Below are 19,875 nucleotides of genomic sequence, written 5' to 3'. Positions count from 1 at the left end.
AGATCATACATGGTTCAGAAAGTCTAAAATATTTATGATCTGGCCCTGTATAGTAAAAGCCAGCTGACTGCTATTAGCCTAGGCTCCACCCTGCCCACAGAGTTATCTTGCTTACAAATTCACCATCAGCTCCTGTGTCTGCAGAGGGTAAACATCAAACTCCTTAGCTTGGCATATAATTCCCTTGGCATTTGTCTGCAACCTTCCTTTCTTGCCTTGTCTTGCCTTGCAGCCTCTCTCATTTCACATGCACTGAGGCCATAACGGAGGTCTCACTGTTCCCAGGACCTCTTTACATGACCATTCAAACCGATGGGGTCCCTCTGCCTAGACTGTTTTGTCCCTTCTCCACTGACAGACTCTAGAGTCTGGTGTCACATCTCTGCTTGTCATCGCCGTTGAGTCCCTATCTCTTTCTGAACTATAAGTTCCCCACTACGTTAAAAAGATCCAAACTATCTTTCCAAACGACGTTTTGTTATTGCCTTACCCTGTACAGCAGCTAAAAAACACCATCTCCCACCTAACATTTCCTGCTTTTAAGATTCCTTCCTCTTGAAATGTCCTACTTTTGAGTTTCTTTATATCCAAATGTGGCTCATCCACTGATGCCCAGGTCAACTGCACCCTCTTCCATGAACTTTCTTTGATCACCCCATTTCTAAGTTATCCCTCTCTTCTCAAGATTCTCTGAACACTTCTTCTCAACTGAGGGCACTTAACACTTTCCAGTCAGTAATATAATTATTTGTGGGAATGTTTTATTAGCGCCACCGATTTTCAGGGTCCTGGAAGGCTAGCTTTTTGCCTGGCATCTTTCAGTGATTCCCCCCCCACCCCAAACACCTACCTTAGAGCCTTTTGGATAGAAGGTACCTGTTAAACATACCTGTGAAATAAATGCTACTAATTGAAAAGTCTAATTGGTTGTTTTAATCTAGTGACAAATAGTTTATATGACACCAATGAAAAGGTATACGCAGTGATTAATGTTTGTATTGGGGGAAAAATAACAATGGTATTTCTTCTGCTTATAAGATACAATCTGACATGGTTAACACTTAACTAAGAAGATTTTGAAACAAATTCCAATGCTTTATTTTCATTGTGTCTGTTTTGAATGTTTCACTTGCTCAGCACAAAGATCTTGAGTTTCTTTAAGTGACACAGTGGGAAGTCAACCAATATTTGTCAAAAAGGTACATCGGCTCATACAATGACGGTGATATCAAGAGAACTATGTCTGTTATTTCCTGATTTTCCACAAAATGTGTTATCAAACAGAATAGGCATTTAAAATCTTTTTTCCCAGTGGTTATGTATGGATGTGAGAGTTGGACTGTGAAGAAAGCTAAGTGCCGAAGAATTGATGCTTTTGAATTGTGGTGTTGGAGAAGACTCCTGAGAGTCCCTTGGACTGCAAGGAGATCCAACCAATCCATCCTAAAGGAGATCAGCTCTGGGTGTTCATTGGAAGGACTGATGCTGAGGCTGAAACTCCAATACTTTGGCCACCTCATGCGAAGAGCTGACTCATTGGAAAAGACCCTGATGCTGGGAGGGATTGGGGGCAGGAGGAGAAGGGGATGACAGAGGATGAGATGGCTGAATGGCATCACTGACTTGATGAGTTTGGGTAAACTCCAGGAGTTGGTTCCTCCATGGACAGGAAGGCCTGGCATGCTGCGATTCATGGGGTCGCAAAGAGTCGGATACGACTGAGCGACTGAACTGAACTGAATGGGCTCCAAAAACCTGTTCCTTAAATATTACATTTATATTAAAAGGCACAGTTTTGGGATGAAATATTGCATCCTGTCACTATAAACACACTCATGGGACATGTTTATAAATAAGGAATGTAATAATGATGGACAAAGGAGCCTGGCAGACTACAGGTCCATGGGAGTGCAAAGAGTCAGACGTGACTTTGCAACTGAATTGCAACAGCAGCAATAATGATTGTCAGTTAATAGATATAAACTACAAAACCACCCAGGAATGTGTGAGCCAAATGGTACACTGAGCTGCAATCAATACAGAGTATAGAATAAAACATTGCTATTTTTATAGCCATATCTGATAGGATATACATTATTAACATAGGAATCTTTAGGGATATCCCTCCCTCTCTCTGCCCGCCAGTGAGAATGCTATCATTTGTGGTCCAATTTTCTCTTCTCTACCATCCTAATTCCCAACCTCAGCTGGTCCTTGCCTATTCCTAGAATCAGAGACTGGACTGAAAGGAGGGATAATAGGGAGAATGTCTTTGCTACAATGGTTAATCAGATCCATACAATAAAAAGCTGAGAAAGGAGGAGTTTAATGGAAGAGACAGTAAAAGCTCTGTGAAAGATGGCTAGGGAGGGAATATTCTGTGGCAGTAGATGATGCTTTGTGGAGGGAAGAAAAGGGAATATGAGAAGTCCTTCTGGGTGGAGATATGAATTGGATCCCTTTCAACATCCTTCAGGAGAAACAGGTAAAAAAGAACAGAGTTTCTTTTCAGTGGGCTTTCCTTTTTGCCTGCAATTTTATGCTACATTTTGTGAAGCGTGAGATCACTCTGGGTGTGAACCGCAAGTGACATGGATTCGTTAGGGTTACAGATTAATATTTATATGATACACACTGTTCTTTCAATATTTCTAGAATTTGAAAGTAAACTACTTTAAGGTATTTTTATAATAAAAGAAGCTTAGATAGATTATGCCATAAAAGACAACATTCATATGTATTTTTTTCCCCCAGATAAGACCTAGGGCTTTAAAGAAACCACAGATTTTTAGTAGATTTCTTCAGGTTTGGTCTCACATTCCTTGTCTGCCTTCACTCGCTTCTCTTTAGTAAGGCGACTCAGGCAAACACTTCGAGAAGCTCTAGCTTAAATAAAGGCAATATTTTTGTTTGAGATTTATTGAGATATTATTGACATATAACATATGTTAGCTTAAGATGTATGATATGATGATTTGATATATATATATACTGCAAAATGATTACCAAAATAAGGTTTGCTGGCCCTTTCACCCTCTTACATAATTGCCAGTTTTAGGGGTGATAACTTTAAAGATCTACTCTCTTAAGACAATATTTAGACTTCATGGATACACATATGAGAATGTTACTAGACATTCAGAAACCAAAAAGGAAGTGTGAACATTTTTCTTAAATGTGTTGTTTGTGAATAAGTATTTCTATTTTGCTTCAGCTCTCAGCCAATAATATCCCAAATATGAACGAGGGTGGATATGAACCAGCAGGAAGATAAGGTTTACATTTTATTTAGGAGGCATGTACACAATTTTTAAAACTCTTCTGCTTTTTACTGCTGCCAAAGACCTCTCCCTTACATCATGCCCTCATCTCTAACCACAATGAACACTCTCTAATCTGCCCTTTTCTTCCCACAAGTTTCCCCATGCCACAGGTACACGACGATGAGGATCGTAAGGGCTTGGTATCTGTGTTCATCTTATTGGAAAAAAAAAAAAATGAGGAGAAGGGTACTGCTCAGGGAAGGAAACTTTATGGAGAGCCCTTGAAAGAGATTTGGAAAGAGCTGCATGGACATAAAGAAAAGTATCTGAGGAAGGACCAGGTAACAGAGGAAAAAAGGAAAGAGTTCAGTAGATGTTCCAATGATGGGTTGATTGGAGTCTGGAAGTATGTTTTTATAAAATGATAAAAGCATTGATTTTCAAGTATTACACATTGATGACAGTGAGACTGGAGGTTACAAGCACGTTTGTTCTGCCTTCCAACATCCCAGTGAGAGAGCAAGTATCTCCATTCTGCTGATGAAGAATAAGAACCAAAGGGGCCAGTTTCTGCAAAGGGATACAAATGGATTACATCACTGGTACTGCAAGTTTGAGACCTGTGTTTGGTTTCCTTGGTTTTTCCCCCCCAACAGCTCTTTCATCCATAGAAGGGCCACCTTGGAGAAGCAGAGATATCCTAATGGGGTTGATGAGCCTAGTTTCTAGATTCTGAAAAGACCCAAGTATGAGCAGGAGTGGAAGGCCTCCAGGAAAGATACCTGGACACCACAGGGCCCAGAAAGAGAGTGTGAAGAGCACAGAATGCTTGATTGCAGGTCAGACCTGCTGCCCTGGCTCCTTGCACCCTCTTGTCCCCTGTCACCGTCAGCCTGGACAAACACAGCAGCTGCAAGGGCTCTAAGAGACCCAGGGAAAAGGAAACAAGAGTGCCTGACACAGGTAAGTGGAAAGTGACACAAACTGGCGAGATTCCATTTCAGAATCAAGCCAAGAACACACAAGACAGAACTCTGCCCATGAAGACAGAACTTTTGATCACTGTTAAATTCCTTGACCCAGGCTGCTCCCAGCTCACTTCCCTTGACTCACTGTGATCAGTGGGTGGAGGAATAAAGTTGAGGGTCCATGTGTAAAGTATAAAAATCATGTCCCATCATCATCAGTCATCATATGGGAGGTGTCATAGGAAGGGAGAAAGTGAGCCTGAATTCCTATCCAGGTCACATCTCAATTTAGGGCCTCATTTTCCCAACTGGTACAATGAAGGCTATGTAGCTCTTTTTTCTTTTTCTTAAGTATAGCTGATTTACAATGGTGTGTTAGTTTCAGGTGTACAGTGAAGTGATTCAATTATAGAAATATTAATGCATACATATGTGTGTGTGTGTATGTGTGTGTGTATACATGGTATCTAGCTTTGATATTCCATGGTGCCATTAAGAGCCCATGTGGCCTGTGAGTTAGTGATGTATCAAATCCAAGAGGAGGGAGGGCGATGGACAATCAGACCAGGACCACCACCCAGCAGTGAGATCTTCCCTGTGTAATACACATCAAGTAGCTAGCAATGTACCATGTGGAAGAAAAACAATACATACGCTTGGCTTATTGAATGAATATATATACATTCATCTCTTTGAGCATAAGACTATATATATGCATTTATGTTCACTCCTCTTGAGGTGGGAAATACAAAATTAGCATTGGGATATCAAAAATGATGAAAATGAGGATATTCGTTTAGAGTGAATCCTTCCTCTCATCTCAGAGAGCAATCTCTAACTTCAAAACCCAATAATCAAACATTTCTTCAAATCAAATGTTTTCCCAAGACTCTGTGGTTTTAACAAAAACAAGTCAGCAAGGACATAATGTTGAAGGACAGCAAAGTTCAGTTGCTCAGTCGTGTCCGACTTTTTGCGACCCCATGGACTGCAGCACGCCAGGCTTCCCTGTCCATCACCAACTTCCAGAGCTTACTCAAACTCATGTCCATCGAGTTGGTGACGCCATCTAGCAAAAACCAAAGCCAATTTCTCATATTGACTTTGCTTCAGTCTTTTTGGTCAAGAAGGGCAGTTTACAGCTTGAGAAGTGTCGGAAAGAATACTGCTAAGAGGTAACTGAAACACAGGACTGCTAAGAGGTAACTGAAACCCAGGTGCGTAGAGAAGATTGGAAGATAATAAAACTCCCAGGGACACAAATGCTCACAGTGCTTTAGTGCCCCAGTTCCCACATCAGTGAATTTGTCCCAAGGATTTCATATACCAGGAAAGGCACTGGAGGCAGAAATGCCAAGTTCTAATTTTCAAAACTGAGAAGGAAGGAATTCCATAAACTACATATAAATAACTGGACATCATGGCTGGCTAAATTCTAGAGTCAGTTTTGAAAGAGCAGAAGCTGAGCACATTAATCTCAATTTTTTTCCCTTCAAGGTCTCTAGATAGATTAGACAAATGACAGAGATAAAGCATATTGGATCATCATAAAGTCCCTATTGTCCTTATGTGGACAAGACAGAAACATGTGCCATGAGTGTTAGGACAACAGGCAGAACTTGTCACTGGTTGAAGGGCTATACCCCATAGGTGCTGGGTAAGGATTCCCCAGGGCCAGGAGCATCCCTAACGGTGAGCCGCAGGCTTCTGGCTTTTTATCAAACTGTGCAACAATTTTATCAGTGAAATGATGACAAATAATGCCAGTTTGCTTTTCAGATCTGAGATGATACTAAACTTAGAGGAAAAGTGAGGGTGTGTAGAGAGCCACAGCCATGAGCTGTAAAATCCTGACAACAAAGAGAGTTTTCTCCTTTCCAGATGGTTAAACCCTTTATTCAAATGAAACCTGATGCAGAAATACGACACGGAAGCCCAAGGCTGGGGAAGCCGCTGTGTTTGAAATGGGACAGAACACCAAGTCCCTCACCTCAACTCCTTCCTTACCTTCCAGAGACTCCTCGGTGACCCCAGGGGCCCCTGACAGTCCTGAGGGACACTTTAACAGGAAGAAACTTAACAGTCATGTAAAATCTACCAAGGGCCGAGAGGCGCATAGCTCATCCTTATTTTTGCCTCTTAAGATTAGAAAGAGAGGAATTTGTAGGCTCTTCTGCATGTGAGCAGGCGAAGTAGTGTGTGCACAGTTGTGGGGGAACAGACTTCTTGCTGCCCCGAGATGACCGTGGAGCGACAACTCCACTGGACAGAGGGAAGCAGGCCCGGGAGCGGCGCAGGCCTCTCACTTCGGAGGCTGTACCTGAGAGCCTGAAGCGGAAAGGCCGGGAGGGCCGCCAGGAAGTCACACGGCTGTGGCCTCTGTAGGGTGACCGCTCAGCCCGGAATGTGCTGGGCAGCTCTGAGTCTTGCCCTTCAGAGATCAAGCGGGGCGTGTTCACAAGGGAGGGACAGGCACGGCTAAGGGGGTCCAAGAAACCTACCATCTCAGGACCAGATGAACCGACCAGGGCTGCAGGCATTAAGGGGGTGGAAAGTGAAGGCCTCAGAAAGACAGGATGTGATAGCCGTTTTCAAATATTTAAACGGAAATCAGAGCTTAGGTTTGTTCTGAAGGGCTCCTAAGATACAAGCTTAGGTTTGTATCTTGCTGCTGCTGCTGTTGCTGCTAAGTCGCTTCTGTTGTGTCCGACTCTGTGCGACCCATAGACGGTAGCCCACGAGGCTCCCCCGTCCCTGGGATTCTCCAGGCAAGAACACTGGAGTGGGGTGCCATTTCCTTCTCCAATGCATGAAAGTGAAAAGTGAAAGTGAAGTTGCTCAGTCGTTTCCGACCCTTAGCGACCCCACAGACAGCAGCCCACCAGGCTCCCCCGTCCCTGGGCTTCTCCAGGCAAGAACACTGGAGTGGGGTGCCATTTCCTTCTCCAGTGCACATAACAAAGGTAAAAGATGAAAGCAGCAGGCTAATGAGAGCCTCATCTGAGGATGAACTTCCCAGCTGTCAAGAGCCAATTACAGACAGAATGGGCCATCTGTAGGGAGACCCAGGTCATGGTGTGTGCCTGTGGTTTGAAGGCCTCTTGGCAAGGCTCTGTGCCTGGGCTTCCATGTTTGAATAAGGAATTGGAACAGATGCCTCCTGATTCTGCAAAGCAAAGATTCTAAATAAATTCCCACTCATACAGAACTGAACACCTCCCAAACTCCAGACAACCAGAATATTTGTCATAATACTGAGTAATGACCAGTGACATTTATTAAAATGGCCCTAAGACTGTGCAAATTTTCAAAAGGATGCCCCTAAAGCAAGATGGATGATATCTATGAGAAAGAATTCCAGGGGTGACTGCCATTCATTTGTATGCTACCCATGCTCTGTGTAGTCACTGCTAGCCATAACTGATCATTAATCTGGATGCTCTATTTCAAAAAACAGCCTGGACAAAGCAGTTAACCACATCAAATGCAATTCCTTTCAAGCCTCTGCATCTGTATATTTTCACAGTAGATAATTTATGCATATTGGTTCTTAACTGATAAACAAAAGTACATGTAAACTTCTTTTTTAGAAGACTTGAGCACATACTTTTTCAAAATGGCATTTGCTATTGGGTTCATTATGTTTTCACAGTGTCTTCTGAGAGGAAGGATCCTCGCTTGTGATAGTGTGTATATTCCTACGCACACAGAACTGCAATCCCAGTAACATATCATTCTTGAAGCTCACATTCCTTGACTGCCAATGCTGCTCAAATCCTTTTCAGATCTCTCAGTCCCCACACACTGGCCCTACTGCCTTCATGAACTGATCCATTAGTTAGGTCATATTGCATGTCCTGTGAGTCACAGAAATGTGAAGAGGAGCTAGAGAGCTGTTTACCCACAACTACTGGGAACTACCAACACTCTAATAACAAGCAGGGAGGTATGTGCCTTTTGAAGAGTTGTTATCCCGAGTTGATCTCAGAAGTGCATCCTGGAGCATTTAAAAGAATCTGCAGCTTAAGTCACTACCAATGGTCCCTTCGTAGGATGACTGTAGGTACAAGTTTTTTAACTATCCTGAGATCCTAGCTTGAGTTTGACCAGATACCATTTACAGTACCCCCCCAACTCTAGAACCCTGTGAATCTGTTTGTAAAATAATATGCTAAGATATTTATAGAGTCCCCAGGAGATACTTATATTTTGCCAATGTGCATGACAATTATGTCAATACCTGCAGAATTATTTTACTTTTATGTTAAAAGAAAGGCTTATTTGCTTCATAAAATACTGTATAAATAATTTCCTCTGACTTATTAGTCCATGATTGTCTTATAAAGGTATCCTTCCATGACTTCTTTTAAACATAAATTTACCTGGATTACATAAAGCATAAATCTGATGCTCAAATTCCAGTTCACCTACATTATCACAAACTCTACAGCATTGGCGGCTCATTTTTCCATCCAACCCCTGCCCTCAGTGCCTCTGTGCACAGAGCAAAAAGGATTGGTATAGTGATTTATTAAGCACGGCATCCAGTTCTGATTTCTGGGGCACATTCACACTGAACAGAGCAAAGCAGAGCTCTCGATATGTTTTACACTCACAAATGTATTACTTGCTACAATCCACAAGTGTGAAGAATATTAGCAAGAAGCATACATTCATTAAATTGCTCCTTTTATTTTCCAAATATACCACAGTAGGTAAGAAATAACTCCAGCAATGAGGAGACTTGAGAATCTATATGTTCACAGTGTACAAACAGCTCAGTTCCCCAAGGATTACAGCAACATTCTCACACGCTTTGAAAATAGTTTCCCCCCAGCTTCCCGGCATAGCTCATCTGATCTTGTAGAATGAGGACGGATATAAAGACCACAAACACAGATTCCTCTGAAGCAGGAGGAAAAGAGCTCTATGATTTTCTCAATACTCCCTCCCCGTGGCCCTCAGAAACCCCTCAGGGACCAGTGCCACCCTGTGTGGCCACTGTAAATTCTACATCTGAAGCTGTGCTGAGGAGGGAGTCCCCCCACCATGTAAGAATATCTGGGCATCCCTCATTCATAAAGCTCAGAGGAATGCAAGCCTCACGGTCAGTCTTGGCATCAAAAGCAGACAGTTCCCCAGGACTTACCAGCTGCTCTGCTGGTTCTGTCCTGCTCAGGTGATGGTTCTGCTGTTCGTGAACAGAGGATTGCCAGGTCAGGGAGCTGGGAGGAAATGTGATTTACTGCATCTGGTAGCAGAGAACAGGGAATACAATTAGGCACAGTGTTGAGAGGCCCGATGGGTTCACTGCAGAGACAGCAGCTTGTCTGCCCTACATAATGGACCACAGAGGCGGCCACTGCAAGAGAGGATCAGGGTAAACAAAGACCAGCATTTGCCCAGTGAGTGGTATTCAGTAGAGTAGCTGAGGTAGGAGAGATCCCGGCCAGAAAGCTCAAGCCCTAGAACAGCTCTATGTATTAAAAGATTCAACAGAAAGCTCTAGATTCTAACAGTACAATGTGTTCAGAGGACAAAAAAGAGTGAGAGAGATGAACTAGTGAGAGCCATTATCAACTTGATGCGGGTGCGTTCTCAGTCCCTCTGTCGTGTACAACTCTTTGCAACCTCATGGACTGCAGCCTGCCAGGCTCCTCTGTCCATGGGATCTCCCAGGGAAGAATACTGGAGTGGGTTGCCATTTCCCTCCCCACAGGATCTACCCAACCCAGGGATCAAACCCAGGACTCTCACACTGGTCTGAGCCACCAAAGAATGGGACTGGGCCAAGTATGGGACTTCAAACTAGAAACATGGAAAGTGAAAGGGAAGTCGCTCAGTCATGTCTGACTCTGCGATCCCGTGGACTGTAGCCCACCAAGCAGGCTCCTCTGTCCATGGGATTCTCCAGGCAAGAATACTGGAGTGGGTTACCATTTCCTTCTCCAGGGGATCTTCCTGACCCAGGGATTGAACCCAGGTCTCCCACATTGCCGGCAGACGCTTTAACCTCTGAGCCACCAGGGAAGCAGTAGAAACAGGGAAGACATGTCTTAAACAGAATTGGAAAACAGATTTGGGAGTCTTTCCTTAAACTGGAAATATCACTTTATGTGCCTGATTCATTCCGAAGACTAATAGGCATAAAAAAATTTTTTTTCAGAATTTATCCCACAATTTCAGTCCTTCTGTCTGGTGTTTCAGCTAGAAAATCCTAAGATTCCAAAGAACAGCACCAGTGAAACACCATGAGCTCAGCTGCAAAAAATGTGGCCTGTGCAGAATAGAGAGACTGGCTCTGCTTGGGGAAATATCTTGAAAGTTCACTTAGGGAGATGGAGGCCGTGGAAGTCAATAGGTATGTTGAAGTATTAGAGGAGAGGGGGAAATCACTGGGGTGAAACAGGGGGAGAATCTGTGCATGCTCCAGAGAGCAGGGGGAAAGTGAAGGAACATTCTAGAAAGCTGGACTCTAGGTGATGTGATTCCTTCCATGTGCCACAGGCACACCCCATTATCCTGGAATGTCGATCAATGGTCAATGATCACGTCTATCTGCTTATCGCATATTTCAGTCAATAGTACACAAATCATCTCAAGCTCAACGTGTCCAAAACAGAACTCTCATCTCCACTCATCTGCTGCTTCTCCTGTACAGCGTGTCTCGGCTCACTGGCACCACAATTCACCCAGGATCCTGGCGGTGCCCCTACCTCCTCTCATGGTATCCAGTCAGTCCCCCAGCCTTCCCACATCCATCCCGTCCTCCGTATCCCCACTGATGCTGACTTCATTCTGGCAGGTTTCTGTTTTCCTTTTTAAATGTCATGTAGGAGAGGGCTGTGAACAGACACCAAATCAGGACTGGTTGAGTTCTGTACCGATGAGGCCACTGCCGACTCACACGCAGCCGAACAACCAGGATGTATTGACACTGGACCACCATGTTCTTAGGGCAAAGCGAACGGATGGGGTGGAGCTTCTCTAAGAGAATGGGTTTGTCTGTATAAACCCTTTGGGAGACAGAACCGGAAGTCAGGAGTCGGCAGGCAGGCCCTGGGTTGGAGCGAGGCTCAGGTTACTGTTTCTCCCTGGGGCCTCATGTGTGCTGGAGTTGGGCACTGGGTCAGACAGACCTAGCTGAAGGCTCTTCATTGCAGGGGAGGAAGGTGGGCCTTTGGGATGATGCTGGGCTGGAAGATAGCCAGGAAGCAGCCTATAGAGCCCCTCTGAAATGGCCTGAATTTGGGCCAGGGCCTCAGAGTATGGTCACATGTCTGAAGTCGCCCTTTATTCTCCATGTTGAACTGCTCTGCCAGTGTTCCTTAAGTTAGCTGGCAGACTCTGCTCTCACTCTGGAGAGCTGTGGGAAGGGTCAGGTCCCTAAGCCACACAAGGCAGGACCAAAGAGAGCCACAGTTGGGGTAAGGCGGGGCCTGGGCAGGAGGGGGAGACAGTGGTCCAGGGGAAGGAAGAGCAACACAGTTTAGGAGAAGACCAGAGCAGATGTGCGCAACTTCTGAGTTTCCCTGAGGATTTCCAGAAGTTTGTGGAAGGGCAACCTCGGTAAGTCTGACTGCCTGCGTTCAAACAAGATGCATTTGAATCTCTCAAGCCATTGAGACCAGGTAAGACTTTGCAGATTGGTCACACGTGTCTGGTGCCTTCTATGCTATGCATAGAATTTCCAAGACATTTCTGCATACTGAAAGATTTAGCAGCTAGAAGTAAAAGCCACCCGCAGGCAGGGGATACTGCTCATGACTCCTTTTGCTTACATTTCAGCCTCCCCCAGGAGGCAGCTCCCCAACAGAAGGGAGCAGGTGATGGAGTTAGCGTTGCCCAGTGGTCACTGGCTACAGGCTCACGGACTACAGCTCTTCTGGGGCTGGGGCTCCATGGTTTCTGCTCCTGATAAGAGGTGGCAGGGCTTGGAGCCCAAGGAAGAGGATAGGGCAGCTCCTCAATATATCATTAAGCAGTAATTCCTGAGGTTCTGCAGCCCCAAGGGGTCTGATAGACCAACACAAGGAATAAAAAAACAGGGCCCCCAAAGCTTCCTCGGGGAGAATTCCTTCACGTGGCCTCAGTCAGTAAACTGCCCTCTTCCTGACAAAGTCTGGGTGGTCTATCATGCTTCTTCCTCCCTCTGTCCGAGGAGGTAACAGTCAGTTACAGAACAAAGAGGAACGGTGAGTCCTTCCCATTACCCAGCACTGCTAAAATCGTCACTGTATGAAGAACATAAATAGCCAATGTTAGAGAGAAACAAAACTGATGAAAACTCTCCTAAAATCATGACTTCTGGGCAAGTGAAGACACACTAGGTCCCAACAATTGGTATGAAGGTTTTGATACAGGAAAGGTTCCAGGCTGCCCCAGACTGGGGTGGGATGGAAATCTACAAAGTCTCAAACAGCAAGGACAAGACAGGCCCAGGACAGAGGTTTTCCTTCGCCAGTTCTGGCCAAGGGTTTCATACTAGCTCCCCAGTGGGTAGCGAACATAGTTCCAGGTACATACTATATGCAATTTATGCTTACACAAGACACTGTGCCTATTTAGGGCAGTAAAAGCAACCCACCCAATCAATTTGGACTACACCATATAACAAGGATGTATGGGGGGTAGGGAGGAAGTGAGGGGGGATCATGAAGTATGTGGCCAAGAAATTCTACTCACAATTAAAATACATTGCTCTTGATTGCCAAGGCTATCGTGTAATCAAAAAACATTGGTGATCCAGCAGTCTAATATCTTTACTTCCTCTGAAAAGTACAGGGGGATATGCACAGGGTACCTGAAGAGGGGTCATTACACACACACACACACTAGCAGCCAACTCCTTGGCAACTCATCACTCTGGCGATGCTTTTGCTGACCTCTGCTGTGTCTTGTACAGTTAGTTATATAACTTCAACTGGACCTGGATTCTGTAATCATCGTGTTTCAGAAGTTGGGTATTTGTCCTAAGGCATTATTATTCCACAATCATTTTTTGTTAGGTCTTAGTACCAACTGGTTGATTCTAAGAGGGTCTTGGTAACTTTGAAATCAAACGAAGAGGAAATAATCAGACAGCCCAAAGGTCCCAAACTGGATGTGCTTCATGATGGGTTTTTACCCACAGAGTGACCTATAAACACTGACCACGTTCTTGGAAGGATGTATTCCCTCCTTCAAACTGCTTTCTTGGCTAACAGATGTGGTGTAATGGAAAGGTCTCCCTAGGCTTAGTTATAAGCAGACACGGAAGTATCACCATCCAGGGCAATAAGGAAGATCATGGAAACTTTTCCCTGGCCATTTCTTGAGACCCCTGAGACTTTTGCATCCTCCTAAGCCTGAGTTCACTCATCCTGTAAAAAGCAATGGAGGATAAAATCACAAGGGGTATTTTTCTCTGCAGACTCCTTTCTAAGTCATGATTGGATTTCTTACCACCTCTATGAACTACTTAGGTAAACAGATGAAAATAGTGGGAGGTACATGGAGCAGGAGGAAAACAAAAGAGAGAGAGTGCTGAGAGTTTATGACATGGCTTCATGGATGCTTTTAACAAGTCACATACTACGTGGGTCTCCATGGCCCACACAGCCTTCCCTGGGACATAATATGCAGGTTCCATCCCTTCCCTAATTAGAGAGAGAAGCCTAGGAAAGGTCCTGGTTTGAGAAGGGAAGAGAGAAAAATGAAGTGAAAGCAGAAGAGGTTGATGTGCACGCCTCCGGTATGTGGGTGTCTGTGGGTCCATGTCTGATACTTAATGTGTAACTGCTAATCACATACATGACCTCAGGGTAGCCCTGCTGCTAAGTCACTTGAGTCGTGTCCGACTCTGTGCGACCCCATAGACGGCAGCCCACCAGGCTACCCCGTCCCTGGGATTCTCCAGGCAAGAACACTGGAGTAGGTTGCCATTTCCTTCTCTAATACATCAAAGTGAAAAGTGAAAGTGAAGTCGCTCAGTCGTGTCCGACCCTCAGCGACCCCATGGACTGCAGCCTTCCAGGCTCCTCCATCCATGGGATTTTCCAGGCAAGAATACTGGAGGAGGGTGCCATTGCCTTCTCCGCAGGGTAGCCCTAGCACGAGGGAATTCCACTATTTTTCCCATGCTGCCACCCCCAACTCCCCAAAACAGGCAAGGCCACCTCCTCAGTCTATACTCCAACCCCAAAGCACAGAACAAGTGTCCTGGCTTGGCCATACCCTAGAGAAAGCTGTAGAACTATCATAGGTCCTCTTCCTGGAGTTGCTGTGGGCTCAACCTGGACTTGTCTCTGAGCATATGCCCTGGGATCATGAATTTAATACCTTCCCAAAGATCACCCAAGGAGCCAAAATTCAGATCCCCTGCCTTTCATTTGGTGGGTAGGGGGAACCCAAAGAAACCACCATTTTTTCTTGTTTGTTTTCTGAAGTTAGAATTATCCTTATTGCAAGGATCTTTGCTAGACATTATAAGAAAAACGCCTATCCACCTCTGCATTTTAAAATCTTTAGCCATACATTTCCAAAAGTCATTGGAAAAATACTGATGCCAACGCTTATTCTACCTCCTGCATCATCTTCCTGGTTTAGAGGCTGAAAGAGAGAAGACAATGTCTGTTCCTTCTGACAAGATCTGGCATTTTTGGACAGGTTGAGCTAAGGGTCAGAGTGAAAAGTGGAAATCAAGTGGTTTTCATGAGTTTGTAGCTAAAGTTAGAGGAGCAAGGTGAAAGCTGAGAGGCACAAAACCTCAAATTCATCCCATGGCCGCAGTGAAGGAGAGCAGGGAAGCAGGGGGCAAAGAAGGGGAGAGAGAGCAGGGGAAGGCCCACTCTTGCCAGGATGGGGTCAGGTAGCCAGGGCCCTGCTCCTAACCCTCATGTGCCCCCGGCCAACCAGGCCCCACAGGGAGGGAAGTTCTGTGAAGCCCTGTTTCCCAGGGAGGCTGGAGAAACCACGGTTTTCTGATTCAAAGTAAAACCAGAGGCCTTAGGAAGGTTTTCTAAACGTCAGCTGATGGGCTCCTGAGACCTAACCACCAGTTCCAGTGGGCTCAACTCTGCCAGGGAACTGGTCCTGAGGGTGGTGCTCTGGGCTGAGTGTATTTCAAGAGTGATCCAAGCAGTGAACCTTGGAGACCAAAGGGGAAGAAGACGAGCTGGGCCAGCTGTGTAAGAATAGGAAGAGCTGGTTGAGAAGTAGTCCTTGAAGAGGAGAGGCAGAGGAGATGGGGGCATGGCCCTGCCAGGCATTCGCAAACTGCTCCCCTTCTTTCTGATGCCCTTCCAAACCAACGCAGCATATTTCCCAGGGAGCCTGTGTTAATGAGACCCACTAAGCTGACAGATGAGAACACTCAGGTACAGATAGGGAGAGAGCGCTTACACTTACCTCCATCTGCACTGGAGAAGCTCTGTGGAGACAAAAGCAGGGCAGGGAGTCACTATATACGTGGGGAGATGACCCTTCACTCATTCAGCCCGTCTTTCTCCCCCAGAATTTGACCGTGGTGGGCAAACCCCATGCTCTCTTTCCTTCTGGGAAATTTGTTTGGGATTCCGAAATTTAAGGAAAAGGTTTACCCTTTGCCCCTTATTTACCCCAAATTTCTCCCAGTAGACATTTATGTCAATTATCCAGCAAATACCCTTGGTTGTGCTAGAGAAGTGATAACAGAAAATCCCACCCTGTAATGAATGCGTTTAGACTGCTTTCTTATCACTGCTGGGTACCTGAGGAAACAGGAGCTGTAAACTAGAGGGGAGGGGGATCCTGAGTTATTCAGAACCTGCTGGCATTATGGATTCTCTCTTTGCTACACAGCACCGTGTGTTTTCATAGACAGGCACACCTCATTTTATTGTGTCTCAATATTGGCTTTTTTTTTTTTTTAACAAATGGAAGGTGCCTGACAACCGCCAGTTAAGCCAATCTGTCAGCACCATTGTTCCAACAGTACTATTTTTAATTAAGGTATGTACATTGTTTTTTAGACATAAGGCTATTGCATACTTCACAGACTAACAATATAGTGTAAACATAACTTTTATATGCAGTGGGAAACCAAAAAATCCATGTGACTCACTCTATTGCAATATTCACTTAATTTCAGTGGTCTGGAACCAAACCCACCATATCTCTGAGGCATGCCTGTGCGGTAAAATTTCATGTTTCACTGACACTTTCTTTTTTGGAATTCATGCCCATTTGATACGGTTTTGCCCCTGGCCTTTTTATAAAAGAAAGACTTAAAGCCACAGGGAGTCTGTTTAACCGGCTTCATAAGAATTGGTTTTTAGACCAGTTCGCTACTCTCAGCTTCAGAGACAGCTCTGGTCCTCACACATCTACTCCTCATTGCAGGGTGTGTGGCCCAGGCTTCTTATCCGTACCAACTGGCCTTTTCTCCAACTGGCACTGTCGTGGTGTGCCTGCTTCCCCAGGGGTATAAGTGAGAGAAATGACGTTAGTTTTCTTCACCTTCTGAAAGTCCTTGAAGGATTTTTCTGTTTCCTTTAGCTTCTCTAGGATGATTTGCTCTTTGGCAGATATCTGGGACTCTTCACTTTCCAGGGCTTGTATTTCCTGCTCCAGCCTGGAAAACACACAAAGAGAAGACAGGTTACTTTATCTTCTGGCCAGAGAGCACCTTCCTCCCATTGGGTGATTCCCTGGTGGTCTCCGTTTTACATGACGGGGTGGTACCTGGCCAGGCTTTACCTTACAGCCTGTTGCCACCTCTGCCACTGAGCAGACATCGGTCAAAGGGAAACAACCCAGAGTTGCTGCCACCCAATCATTGTCACCACTTTCCAATATACTTTGGTGCCTTCCTTTCAACTCTTCTCTCCTGCGCATTCTTAATTTGGAGGTAGATATTTTTCACAGCGTGGCTTCCCAGGTGGCTCAGTTGTAAAGAATCCGCCTGCCCATACAGGAGACTTGGATTCATTCCCTGGTTGGGGAAGATCCCCTGCAGAAGGAAATGGCAACCCACTCCAGTATTCGTGACTGGAAAACCCCATGGACAGAGGAGCCTGGTGGGCTACAGTCCATGGGGTTGCGAAAGAGTTGGATACGACTCAGCGACTAAACAACAACAATCATTTTTCATAGGTTAAGACATACTATCTGAAGGAAAATAGCTTCATATTCTGCTATCTCGTACTAACTGCCCTTCTGTTAGGCAGGCCAAACAATGAAGAGCCGGTCTTGCTCAAAGGAAATACATTGCCGCGACATGGCTGGTGGCTAGTGAACCTGCTGTCACCTACCTCAGTGGCCTGACTTCTGCCAAGAAGAGAGGAGATGGAAGAGACTGATACAACTGCCCCTACTCTTCTGGAACTTTCCTCAGCTTTTACAAAACCTATATATTTTCTGAAAAGGAAACTTCAGCACAGCCAGAGACTCTGGGAATATTCCAGAACAGCAGCTACACTGAAGTTGCGAGGGAGGTCTTGCCAGCTCTATTCTTTCAATGAAATGATTGTAATAACCACTTAACTTTTCTTGAACACTAAATCTGTGCCAAGAGCTAGGCTAAGAATTCATGTGGATTGTTGTTGTTAACCTTCCTTATGACCCTACAAGCAGGGAATTTCCATTTTACAGACAAACTCATTAAGGCAAGGCAGGGCTAAGGAATTAGTTTACTGATACAGAGCGTTGAAGCTAGGGTTTAAGCCTGGAAGTATAACTCTAGACCCTGGTCCTCACCATCGTGCCAAACTCTGGTCACATGGTACTTCACTACGGTATTTCACACATGCCCTGCCTTTTTACACATGGAGTATGTTGACTTAAATAGGGTGGTACTGTAATGTACCAATGTTTTTGGGTTATGAAGGGATGGGTGTTCCCCTACCTACAGGACCCCATACTATGATGCTTCCAAATCATTTGGTCTGAATTCATTCATTCATTCATTCACCTCTGCTTTTGCTCTCCTCCCCCTCCGTCATGTTGGAAGCTTTGCTGCAGAGCATGCCTGCCTATGTTTGTCCTTTAGCTCCCCCTCTCCTCATCTATATTCTAATCTGCTGCAGGGAACTGGCTAACCAGGTCTGTTCAACTGAGACCCAACCTAAAGCATTCAGAGTGAGATCTGAAGAGTAAGGCTCAGACGGTAAAGAATCTGCCTGCAATGCAGGAGACCTGGGTTCAATTCCTGGGTCAGGGAGATCCCCTGGAAGGGAATGGCAACCCACTCCAGTATCCTTGCCTGGAGAATTCCATGGACAGAGGAGCCTGGTGGGTTACAGTCCATGGGTTCGCAAAGAGTTGGACACGACTGAGTGACTAACACACAGAATACCAAGATACGGGCGTGGAATTATTCTGGGATGCACTGTGCCTCTCAGAGGGCTTTTCTGTTTCCTTCTTAGGCATCAGAAAAATAACTTCTGGATGGATGATAGCAATTACTTTGGGTTATGAAGAAACCCAAACAGGGCTTCCCAGGTGGCTCAGCGGTAAAGAATCCGCCTGCAATGCAGGAGAGACAGTTCGATCTCTGGGTTGGGAAGGTCCCCTGGAGTAGGAAATGGCAACCCACTCCGTTATTCTTGCTGGGAAATCCCATGGACAGAGGAGCCTGGTGGGCTATAGTCCATGGGGTGGCAAAAGAGTCAGACACGACTCAGTGACTGAACATGAAGACAAATGCTACAACTATACTCCCTCCAGATGAACACAACTTCAGACATACGGACTGCTTCCCTCACAGTAAAAGTGGCAGTTCTTTTCATGACTCAGACGGCCCTACAGCATCTAGCCTCCTAGCACCTATAAGAGCCTCTACTCTTAACAATGTGCCCATTTCACTTTATGCTTTGGTTAAACAGAGCTACTCCTTATTTGCCCATCTGCGACCACTGATTTGCCCTTCTCCAGAAAATCCATCTCCAAACCCTAGCCACTATTGAAACCTTAGCTCAGATACCACCCACCTCATGAGGCTTTCACCATCAGAAAATAACAACATCAGTGGTCTTATCAAGTCCACTCTATGTTAGAGCACTGGTTTTCAACCAAGGTGCTTTTGTCCCTTAGGGCATAGTTGGAGATGTCTGGAGATATTATGGTTATCCATTACTCAAGCAGAGTGGAGTTGGTGCCACTGACATTTAGCGGGTAGCAGTTTATAAACATACTACAAAGTACAGAACACCCCCCACAATAAAGAATGATTTGCCTCCCTAAAACCAATAGGGCCAAGGTTTAGTAACTCTAAACCCTGCATCAGAGTATACATAAATTATTAATTTCCATTAATAGAGTATAAATTCACCATGAGAAAGGCACAGTCAATACAAGTGTGTTGAATGAATGACAAAAGATGAATCAGGTTGCAAAAAGTCATATAGCTCAGCCAAGAGGAGATCTTCAGGTTTCTGAGACAAGGTGAATTCTTCAGCAAGCTTTGACTTGAGAGGCTGTGTGTGGGCTGAGAGGAACACAACCTAGAGGAGAGGGCCAAGCAGCATCGATAGATAAACAGAGACATAGACCTTTGCTCTTCTGAATGTTTATTACATCTTTTATTGATACATACATCTGTGTCAATTACTTTGGGAGGAATCAAGGAAAGGAACAGGAGCATGGAACAGGGACAACTCAAGTGACCTAAAACAGAACCAATTCAA

General features: G+C 45.1%; 1 protein-coding gene across 1 annotated transcript in view; it reads right to left on the bottom strand.

Annotated features, from left to right (window-relative positions):
* PALM2AKAP2 (PALM2 and AKAP2 fusion) overlaps window positions 1–19,875 on the bottom strand; it is a 369,435-nt gene that overhangs the window by 215,045 nt on the left and 134,515 nt on the right. The window contains exons 4-6 of the mRNA XM_052644634.1: window positions 16,709–16,823; window positions 15,620–15,641; window positions 9,381–9,482 (exon numbers count right to left, since the gene is read on the bottom strand). Coding sequence (XP_052500594.1) covers window positions 9,381–9,482; window positions 15,620–15,641; window positions 16,709–16,823 — 239 coding nt within the window. The remainder of the gene's footprint in view (window positions 1–9,380; window positions 9,483–15,619; window positions 15,642–16,708; window positions 16,824–19,875) is intronic.

Source organism: Budorcas taxicolor, chromosome 8, assembly GCF_023091745.1.
Source record: "Budorcas taxicolor isolate Tak-1 chromosome 8, Takin1.1, whole genome shotgun sequence".
NCBI lineage: Eukaryota > Metazoa > Chordata > Mammalia > Artiodactyla > Bovidae > Budorcas > Budorcas taxicolor.
The sequence above is the reverse complement of the archived record's forward strand: the minus strand, read 5'-3'. Positions and strand labels throughout refer to the sequence as shown.